This window comes from Eurypyga helias, unplaced genomic scaffold, assembly GCF_000690775.1.
Source record: "Eurypyga helias isolate BGI_N326 unplaced genomic scaffold, ASM69077v1 scaffold35219, whole genome shotgun sequence".
Taxonomy (NCBI): Eukaryota; Metazoa; Chordata; class Aves; order Eurypygiformes; family Eurypygidae; genus Eurypyga; species Eurypyga helias.
The window spans coordinates 5,842-17,275 of record NW_010270846.1 but is presented as its reverse complement, the minus strand read 5'-3'; the positions used below and the strand labels follow the sequence as shown (position 1 = coordinate 17,275).

The 11,434-nt window shown below is 43.5% G+C and overlaps 1 protein-coding gene across 1 annotated transcript; it reads right to left on the bottom strand.

Annotated features, from left to right (window-relative positions):
* Nucleotides 1–3,201: 3,201 nt before the first annotated feature.
* Nucleotides 3,202–6,207, bottom strand: AMER3 (APC membrane recruitment protein 3). The gene has a single exon (XM_010158603.1). The coding sequence runs from the start codon at nt 6,205–6,207 to the stop codon at nt 3,202–3,204; it is 3,006 nt and encodes a 1,001-aa protein (XP_010156905.1).
* Between the last annotated feature and the right edge of the window lie 5,227 nt (nt 6,208–11,434).

The window sequence follows — 11,434 nt, the reverse complement described above, 5'->3', positions numbered from 1 at the left end:
TTCTGAGCAGCTTGTTCCCGTTGTGCAGTTGTTCCAGTTCATCAAAGTTTTGCATCTGTGTTCAGCAGCATCAAGAAGGCCAGAGACCAGGCATGGCTCAGAGGAACTCTGCACACTGCTTGGACCAGAGAGGATGGCCACGTTTGATACTGTGGAACCTGGGACGTGTGGAGATGGGGTGACAAAACCTAGAGATTTTGATGTCTTTTAATATCAACTTTTCCTCTGCCCCATGATAAATGGCAAGGAAGTTGACCCCTTCTCCTTCCCAGCTCCTCCAGGTCAGGCCTGGGAGTCCATGGGAGGAGCAGGGGCTGCATCAGTGCTGCTTGTGCAGCATTCATTCTGAGGGGCAAAGCAGGAGTCGCCTCTGGCTCGGTCACTTTTCTCACAGCTCCTTAGTGTGGCATTTTGAATCAGTGAACATCGGAGCATTCTTCACGTGTAAGCTCTTAGGATTTGCACAGTCATGTCCAGTGTAGGAGTGTTTCTCGACGATGTCTGTCTCCATGGATTCAGCGTTGGCACCATGTTTGTATGTCACCGCTCTTACACTACCACCTCTGTGATTAAGGCAAAGATCCTGAGTCACCTTCCCAAAAAATTAAAATTTCCGGCAAACCTGTAAGCCATCTGTTAATGTGGGCAGGCAAGAAGATACTGGGTAGAAAAACTCAGTCACATGGCAGTGTTTATATCTGTCACCACAGCCATTTCTTTTAATCATGTTAAATGCCATTTTAATTATTGTCTAAATTCCTTTCCTGTAAGAAATTTGTAATAAACAGCAAGCTTATAGTGAAATGACCCCTTGAAATGAGACAATTCCTTGAAGTCACTTTATGAATATGCAAATTCCATCTATATTTTACAATGCAAATTATTTTTTTGCCGATTTTTGATAGTGGTTTCTCTATCAAAAATCAGCAGATCCCTTTTGGAAAAACCTTGAATTCTCATCTCTCTGGGACTCAGGTGGCAGCATGTGAACTGCGTCACATTCCTGTCACTGCAGGTGTCACTGCTGACACACGGTGGCATAGAGCAGCTGCCAAGGCAGTGGGAAGTGCCCCAAGTCCAGTAATGTCTACTTGCGACATGTCTTGTGCAGCGGAAGGATACGGGGTGTTACCACTTCTGCCAGTCTCGGCAGCTGTGACTGCCTTCTCCCTTTCTCCCAGAAAGCAAGTGATTCCTTAAAATTAAAATCCCTTTGTGTGTTCCTAGTCTGCAAAGGCAGGGATATTCTTAGCAGTACCCTGTAGGCTAATATTCCCAACAAACTAAAAATATCAGCCCAATGCATACACTGATCTGCCATTCTAATCCTAAAAGACATACCTAGCACTGGTTCCTTATATATATACTAGCTGTGCCAAAAACCTTTCCTTGCCTGTACTGAATTTTTAATTTCAGAAATAGTCTAATAGAGGCAAGTAGTTCTAAGGACTCTAGAGCAGTGTGTGCTTGAGTGGTGAGCTCTGTCCAAAAATCTGGTGACACAAGTTGGCCTGCTAGTCAGTGGTGTCTGCAGCACTGTTTGCAAGAAAAATGGGGAAAAAATTAAATAACTTCTTTTACTAGAGGAAGAGCTAGTTCATCGATGAATAGGTTATAACTAGATGACATGTGGGTAAAGGATATTGGAGATGGGTAGCCTGTGGCACTTAACTTCATGTAGACCCCTGAAAAATATCCCTCCCTGCAATGGGAGGCTTGTTAGCAGCGAAGGGCAGTTTCAAAGTTGTAGATGGAAAAGTGGGTGGCCGAATCTCCCAGGACTTGAAAATGTAAGGATGTTTTTGCCTCATGCAGAGAGAAACACTGTCCTTTTTAGTTTGTGCTGGTGAGGAAGCCTTTAGAGATGACCAGAAAGCTGTCACACTACTGTGAGCAACGAGAGCCAGAGAACTGTGGTGTTCCCTGCGTCTCTCTGCTCAGTAGTGAGCTGTTCCTTAATTCTCCATCCTGGCCCTTGCTGCAGCCTCCTCTCCATCTTCCACCACCTCCAAAGGCTCCTTCTCAGAGTGCCAGGGCTGGGCAGAGTCCAGCCAATCTGTCAGATTTGGCAGGGCACGTGATAGAGAATTTACACAGGTTTTACACTTGTAGGACAGATTCCTCTCAGGGGCTGGAAGACAGAGGATTTCTCAGGTAGCATAGAGCTGGAGCAGTATGTACACAGAGCATCTGCTCTGGCCTAAAGCCTTGTGTGACAGGCAGATCTGGGCCAGCACAACGGCTGTGTACTTGAGCAGCTTCTCCTGTTGTACAGCACCGGTGTTTCCTAGTGCACATCAGAGACCAAATTCTGGATCTCCCTATACTATGTAAGTGTGGCTCAAGGATTGTCAAAGGCTTGAGGTGCAATGCAGAGCCTATAATCCCTCTCTTGAGAAACCTGTCAACCCTTTCACATGGAGCATGCCTTGGCACCAACTCTTGCTCTGGCACAGCACTGTTTGGCTGGAGACCAGCTGTACCTGCTGGGCAGAGACTTGAGGTTTGCAACCCTGTTAGGGAGAACATCCTTTTGGTACACTTAGCAGCAGTGGCACAGTATTGTGGGCTTTCCCTTGTGCCTGAGGGCATATCGTATGTATACAGCTGCAGGACAGGGTATGTCTGTCTGCCTTGTGACATATTGCAGATCTGTGGCTTCCCCGTGTGACCCCCAGTGTAGCAGCTGGACAGAGAGCTGTCTAATATCCAGTTGTCACTACAGAGGGGAAGCAGGGCATAATTTTTATGCTGTCGTTATGTAGCAAGAAGATTTCACGACCTGGTGGAAATCCTGAGCTGAATGCTGCCTGCAGTCTGTGGCCAGGCAGCCATATCCACAGTGTTGTTCCAAATGTGGCAGATCCTGGAGCCGGAGAAAGAAAAATTTTCCTTGATTGAGCTGGTGTGAAAACTTCCACCTGGGTGGAGGATGGGGCTTCAACCTTTGCGTGGGACTTGTCAGACTCAGTGAATATGCTACCTGCTATGCGTGGCCCCTGATTTGGGCAACTGTGTAATTTAAATTCTGATTACTCTTAACTACCATGCTGAAGTGAAAGATAAGAACGATGAAACTGGAAAACTGAAAAATCCCAAGTGTCTACCAGACTCAGCTGCCCTAAGTGTCCCCCTGTGAACAGGGAACAGATGTTACTTATTTCACATTTAAGTTCAGCCTTCCCAGCAGCACTCACCTTCTCAATGCAGGGGGTTCCTCCTCATCACTGCTGTGTCCGGAGTCGCTGCTTCTGGGTGAGGGGACAGAGCACTCCCCCTGGCCAGGCCCATGCAGGGGGGCTCTGCAAAGCTCCACGGCCCTGGACTGCCCTGCTTGGCCACCCTAGGCTGCAACGAGTCGGCTAGAGAGGTGGTGGTGCTGTATGAAGGCTGTGAGAATGTAGCAGGGATGTCTGAGCTGACAGAGTTAAAAAGAGGTAAAAACGTTGGTCTATTGAGAGTAGTAGCAGAGGCAGAGTCACTTGGACTGAGATCAAGTGTAAAGTCTTTTAAATAGGAGAGTGTTTGATTATTTAGCTGGGCATATTCAAAGTTTAACTTGCTTCTAGTGACCTCATCTAGTATTTTTGCTCTACTTTTCTGATCTTCAGAGCAAATTTGCTCCCCATTTTGTTTCAAATGATACAGACTGCTGGATTGGAAACTTGTCTCACGGTTGTATTGGTTTGTGCTAGGAATACTGGAGTATTCTGGATTTTGGGCAATGCAGTTGCATTCATTTTGCAACAATAACTTGTTTTTGTACTGGGACATCTTACGAATTATATTGTTCATGTCATTGCCAATGCATTTGTCTTCCAGGTGCTTGTTTTCATAGCTGATTTTTAATGATGCCACTTGTGTTACACAGTGCTCTAAGAGCTGCACTATGTTAGTGCTGCTCTCTGTTGGTGTGGGGCTAATGTAGCTCTGGAAGCGTCCGAGAGTAAGAGGCTGCAGGGGTTTGTCACAGGAAATAGAGAGAGCGCGATATATTGGTTTATTCCTGTCCTCCCTCTCGAGGGGATCCAGGAGTGAGGTTGCAGCAGTCTTGTAGGAGTAACATGATTCTACTTCGTGATTGTCATCTAACAAAGGGTTTTCAGAGCTCTGGGAGCCATTCTCTCTGTTCAGCTTTTCTGGCAGTGGGTTTTTATCTCCAGATGTCTCACATCCTTCTGAAATTCTCACCTTCTCATTCTCAGTTGAAGTTGTCTGCGGATTGTTTCTGCTAGCCTCTGATTGTGGTGTGTAACTTGATGCTCTGGTGTTTTCCACAAGCCCAGGCACTGTAGGAGAATCCTTGTGGTGACTCCCTTCCCTTCCTTGGGAATCCAGATTTGATGTGTTTGGGCAAGAGTCCAGGCTGTGGTCTCTTTCAGCAACATTTACTGAAGAGGCCTGGGTTGCAGGTTTGCTTTCATCCAAAGACACCCGTAGGCTACATGTATTAGATTCTTCCTTGCTTTGTTTCTCCTCCTGAGCTTCTGGGCTCACTTTCTGCTCTGGACTGGGGCTGTGTGGGATCAATGAATCATTAGACTTTCCTGGCTGTGATTGAGGACTGTGAAGAGAGTCAGGGGAGGAAACGAGTCCTGAGTGTTTTCGCAGCCAGTTTATTATCCCCATGGTGAGTGAAAGCTCTGTATCACAGAGCTTTAGCAAACATTCTTTGCCTTTCCATGTGCTGTGGAAAAAACCCTGGCTGATAATGTCTAGAGCTGGTTGGGAAGCCATGTTCTCCTCAGCTCCAACATGAAAGCTGTAAATGGACAAAGGGATTTCAATGGCTTGTTCTGAAATGCTTTCAGATGTGCACAAGTCATCGTCTAGGACTGGGTTTATTTTGACTTCGTTTGGGTCGTAGAAGAGCTCATAAAGGGCATCTCCGCTGTAGCTGTCTCTTGGAAATCTACCTGGGACCCCAGGGGTCTGAGCTTCCTTCATTTCATCATCTTGCCCAGGAGAGAATGAATCATAGTAGCCTTCGTCACTTGTGGATGTGGATTCCTGGTTGTCACTTTTGGGTGTTCCTGTTTCTGTGGAGGTCTCTTTGGAATTGTTACCATCTTTATCAGATGATGCTTGAGGGTCTGTCACAGACACAGCAGACTGGCTTCTAGCCTTTTCCATGTCAGGACCAGGTATCTTCAGTAACTTTTTGTCAAACAGAGCACTCTGATGTAGCCTCACTGATTTGTTGATATTGTCCCATAACTTTGCAAATTCAACGGTCTCATTCTGACCGGGAGAGGCCAGCTGCTCCACGCCCCCTTGGAAAGAGCCCATGATGGGGCTGTCTTTGTGCTTGCTTCGTCTCAGCAGAACTTCTTTGCTGTTCTCCAGCTCCACGTGAGCAGAGCTCTCATCAGCAAAGATTTCCCCACAGCCTGTGAGGGAGTCAAAGCTCTTCAGCGAGGCGACATCTTCACACAGGGTGTTGCAGCAGTCATAGGAAGAGTCGGACTGCAGCTCGCTGTCCGAGCAGTCTTGTGACAAGCAGTCAGCTCCAAATGCTTCTCCTGTTTTGAAAAGATACTTTGCAAGACGCCCAGACATCTCACCTTTGCAGCCTGGAGAGGACAGATTCTTGTCCTTCTCGACCAGGAACGTGAGGCTCTGTGGTTTATTTTTTTTAATATGAAATAGATCTCTGAGCCCTTTTTTAGATCTCTTGAGGGAAATCCTTTTCCTGGGAATGGTTTTTGCAACAGCTGGTACGAAAGGCATCTGTGGCACAAAGTTCCTGTAGTCGATCATCTGACTGCTGCATCGTACGACACTCTCTTTCTTACTGCTGGAGCTGGACATCCCCGAAAAGCTGATGCTATTAACAAGACGTCCCTTACCCTTTCCAGAAAAACCTTCCTCGCAAGCCCTGCTGCCGGGGCTGCACTGCTCTGTTTTATCTGCCTCAGTAACGCACTCATGGGTTTTACTCTTCCTTACAAGTTTGTAGGAGGACCCAGATGATTTTTCCAGGCTGTTGTCACCAGCTCCATTCCTTGCTGCTCTGGTAGAAAATCTGTAGTTCTTGTGCGTGGCCAGACATGCCAGCTGGACTTCAGCTACGCTTTGGTTTCCCTCCAGGGCCGCCTTTTTGTCTTTCCCCGTATCGTCTTTGTTGATAGGGACTGTGTGCACTGGTAGCGCTTTCTCATGTTGCACACTGGATTTTATGAAGGTCTTTCCTCTCTTGAGCTCCATACTGCTTCCTCACATCTGTTTCTGTAAAGAAAACAGCAGAATAAAAATATTGTGAAATTGGTGGCTAGCAGTGTAAACTTTGAAAACAACTGGAGAACATATTAAGCATTATACACTTGGTTTTGTTTGCCACCAGAAATTTCCATCACTTTCCAGCCATGCGTGAGAAACGGATCAAGGGAAACTGAAGGTATGTTGGCAATGGCTGGAAGATCCAGCAAGCAGAAGACAGTGCACATTACAGGTTGGTAGCTGAGGTTCAGGGAATATTTTGTCTGTTAGAAATGAGGGTTTTTGGATTTAGGATTAAGACTGCAGGATAGCTTTTGACAAGATAAAGGTCTTATTCCACAAGTGGAAGAGGCTTCAATGAAAAACAATGCCTGAGGAACTTTAACATGCAAGTGTGTGCACCAGGGAGGCAGCAGTTCCGAAATCTGTACTTTTGAGGAGGACAAAGAGCTCAAGGTAGGAAATCTCCTGAGAAAATGAACCAAACATTGACACATGTTGCTCACTTTGTATTAAAATAGTCCTTACCCGTGAATAAAAAATCCAGAGACCTTGGTCCTACCCTGGGACGCATGCTGAAACTGAATTACTGTTTTTGCTTCCTCCTGAGCATAATGTATAATTTTCTGCGTGTCTATTTTTATTGTAAAAAGTCAAAAATGCCACATTGAAAATCACTGCTAATTATGACAGAAGCGTCATTTCCCATTTACAAAGACCAGAGTAGTACAGCAAGGCATTGCCACACTGAATCTGCATCGTGCATTGATTAGCTATTCCTAAAAGTACTCAATTACCTGTATTGATGCCAATTTTGGTCTCTCCCTACATGGTTTAGTATTGAATCTGGTTTATGTTTTCATGCATCTAATTAGTCATTAATTATTTTAGCCATGACACTTTCAGTTTTCCAGCAGTTATTTCTTGGACACATCTGATCCTTTCCTGCCTTAGATCAACTTGAATACTGAGTAGGTCAGTGGACTTACATAAAGGTAGGTGAAGGAAGAAGCAAACACTTCCTAAAAGCTGTTGGAGAAACCAGATTTTTACTGAATGGGAAGCAGGACAAAACCACCAAGTTCTGTTCTTGAAAGAATGTGCTTGGATCTTTTCTTAATGAGACCTCAGTTAAAGATTTATCCTGGTTTGAATTGGTTAGATCTAACTAAAAGCACTTAAAGCCATTGTATGGCGCAACACACGTGAACAGCATGGTGCAACCTCTAGCACTCCTTGACAAACTGTATGTAACAGCTCTGTTGAAATGAAAAATTACCAGTACTCCCTTGAGAGCAATCTCAGATCATATCCGTGTATCCAGACCTACACCCAGTGCAAAGACAGGCACGCAGATTTTAAATTCAGCACCAAAACTAGTCTTGCACGCTCTTGAAGTACAACTTAAAGCACTCTTTAGTCTACCTGGAACTGTGGCAGCTGCCTGTGGCCTCCAGAGGCTTTCCAGTTGCCAGGGCTTGCTGGGGACAGCAACAGTCTGACCAACACTTCACAAGATACGCGTCTGTGTACCTAGGAGTTCTGTCACCTGCAGCACTTCTGCAGCAGGCGGATCAGGGACAGCCTGTTTCCTACGGAAGCTGCAAACTGGCAGGTGATTAGCAATATTTACAACTAAATGTAGGTCAGTGACAAACGGGAGAAAACATCAGGGTAAAGTGTGTATATTCGACAACACGAGTACAGATGCTACAGAAGACATGGTGGGTGGGGATAGATGGGTGTCTAACAGTATGATTGAGATGTTGGCACAATTATGTGGGTTTGGGGCTGCATGTGAGTATTGCAGAGCATTCTTAATGAAAGCCAGTTAACGTTTTACTACGCTGTCATCTATCTGGAGTTCACTGATGCTGCAGGAAACTTGTTTTGCATATTTAGAAATAGGTCACTGGGACATGATTACACTCTTTTTCTGAAAAGCAAAGTGTGATTGAGAAGAAATTCAGTGCACAGAGCTCCAGCAGAGCTGTGAAAATGATCAGAAGCAGCTGACGCAAGACCAATTATTAATACCCCAAAAATAAAGTGTCTGACATCTCAGTCCTTTGCAATTGTAGAAGTAGGTACTGTGTCCCTGTGGGAAGTCCTGCTGCTGAGAGTCCTGCTCGTTAGAGGTGTGTGACATGGCAAGTGCTAGCATTGTAACACTGTTATGTAGGACTCTGAAGTTCTACAGCTTCTTCTGCCCATTCTGAGTATTAAGCGAGGGTCATTTTTGTAGGAAATTACACACTTGGGAAGTTTTTTTGTAGATGCATTAAAAAGGCTTTTAGAGGTGGCTTTGTTTTATTGTCAAGTGTGAAACTTACTAAAGCTAGGAATTCAGATGTCATCAGATAATCTTTTGAATAAAGAAATCTTTGATCTGAATTGAACCTCCTTGATAAGAAACACAATGGACTAGCAGTTTGATAACTGGGTCTAGAAACTTGAAGGCTTGTTCTTCTGTCTTTTTTTATAGATTAGATTAACAGTTTTAAGATGAAAGCTGAAAAGGCCTGAAACATCTGCACTGAAAATATATGTCATATAATAATGTAAGATACACTGATGGTAGCCTATGCTACCTTTTCAGTTTCTTCTGATGAGATCTACTATGCATATAATCACCAACTTCGTATTCTAATTGTTTAATGTCTCTATTTAATCCCCATATATTCTTTTTCTCATTTTCCCCAGGATTCATACCAGACTAATTAGTATCTAGTTCATTGTGTCAGCCTGCTTATCCTGTTTTAACACCGGCACAGCTTTGGGAATCTTCCCCATTAAAAATCTTGTTTAAAATGAACACCAAGAAAGGGAAGATCTCCTCAGCCAACTCTTTGAGGGCACTTAAGGGCAGACTACCAGAATCTGCAAATTTTAAAAAAATATTCGTCTCAAATGCTGTTTTGTGACTTTCCATACTATGAGTTCTTCATCCTTTTATGATATAAATAATCAATGACCTTCTTTCCAAATATGGAACAGAAGTATTTATGTGATGCTACTCTCTTTCTATACCTATTAATACTGGTAGCACTTTTGGTTGTAATGGACTATACCATGGATACCTTTTTTCCCCTCTCTGCAGGGACACAAGTTATATCTCTAACCCTAGAAGTTGTATCAGTGAAGACAGAAAACAGATTAAAGTGCTGTAAGGGAAAGTTACCCTCCAGTGGTTATGTAAAGCTAATCAAAATTCTGTGAAAAATTATTCTAGGCATTTAAAAAATGGTACATCTTCTCTGGGATTTCTTGACCCATGCACTCAGCTATACTATTGCCTGTCTCTGCTCCTTTTTAATTATTCTCCTCACGGACTTAACTTGCAGTGTAGCTCTTCTTCCACAGGGATAAAAGGTATATGATGGACTGATTTCCACCTTTGCAAAGGAAATAGACTTTGCAATTACAAATCACTGTAAAGAACAGAAACCTGTGGGAAGTTGCAGTCAGTCTACTAAGGCTAGGTTGCTCTGTTTTCAACAGGCTCTGGATGGTTTCCTTGTTAATGTGACTTGACCTCTTTTTTTAATACCTGTGAAATTACCCATGGAGCACATGTTTAAATAGAGGACATCCTTGAATCTTATACTGGGCCACAGTTTAACTGTCATTTACAATGGTCTTAGGTGCAGCAGCATTGGGACTTCCCACCTACAGGAAACAGTACTTTTATCTGTCTTGATCATACCAGCTGCTCACTTTTAGGATTTCACAAGTGTCTAAGGAGGCAATTTGATCTGGATTTTGGGCTTATACGAGAATGGAACTAAGGTTTTGGTTTAAATTTGGATAATATTGCTCCTAAAATGCAGGGAGACTTTATGCTCAAACATATACCATCTGTGCAGGGTGTCTGAGAGCCTTTTCATAATAACAGAAGGTTTTACTGTGTCTGTGATTCCTAAAAGTTAATTGAAGTTTTAGACTGGGAAGGTGAACAGATTCCTGTGGACTAGGGAGACTTGGTTTTAGGACAGTCAAAGCAGTTGCTTGTAGACCTGAGTTATGAGGATCTGAACAAGACTGGTAACTATTCTGGTTATAACAGCCATATTCAGGTGGCCTAAACTCTAAATCCAAGTTAACAGACAAGGAGGCCAAAGAGGGGTGCAGTGAAGCTGGGCTTGGATATTCATTAGGAAGTAGGAGAAGATGAGTGGAGGAAGGATTCAAATTGTCCAAATATTGCCTCTGTCATGTGAGGGAAGAGAGAGGTCATACCTCTGGCCATGGCCCCCAAAGCTTTCTGCCAGGCTGAGCTGTCTACAATTCTCCCTCGCTGGAGGAATGGGGGAAGACTTGCTCTGGGTTTTGGTCTGGTGTCAGAGTTGTTACCTTATGTCTTCCTTGCTTATCTCACAGTGGAAAGGTTTGTTTAGCTTATCTTCAAAGAAAAGGTAAAATGGATAGTGATTTAATGTGTCAGTAGCTAAAAGAGCAGTCCTCTTAGGTGTAACTCTAGAAAGATCATCCTGCTTGGAAAGTAGCAGTATCTGCTTCAGTGTGGCTGTATAAATAGAAATAATAGTATTGCAAGGAGGAAATTTAGGTGAACTCCGACTTCAGCAAGCTTGGCTCAAAATTACTTTTCCTTAAGTAGGAAAAAATGTAATTAAAGTTCATTTATTCCAAAATCTTATCAGCTGTCTGTCTTGGACACTCTTACTTGCTTGTTTGGCATGTAATTTATGTATAATTGTCTCTCTCGGAAATAGAAAAAGGCAAAATTCAGAGTACAGACATTATTTTGCAGGGGAGATAGGAATGCTCTTTCTGCTTCTTTACGTTTCTTAAAATTGGCAGGTTGTGGAGATGGTACCTTGCTGTCTCTTGCAATGCAGAATTCTGCACGCCACTTAGAGTCTTAATTTCACCTCCCTCCAAGTGCTTTCCTTTTATTAAATGAAAGACTTGATAAACATGGCATACTCTTTTAGGTTTTTTAATTTAAAAAGAAGGGAGAAAAAACCCCCTCTATTTGGACTGCTTTTATGTTTTAGGATACAAGTTTGGAGTGAATCCAAAAGCCCTTTTCCACAAGTGGCTTCATATCAATCAGACTTCAGATCCTGAGTATCAGTTACCTTTGAAAATGCTACCCCTGCTTTCCAAATAAAAATGGTAGCATAATTAGATTTCCTGAAATCATGTATCCGTTTTGGGCATTTGGACATGTATTATGTTTAAAATGGATGCA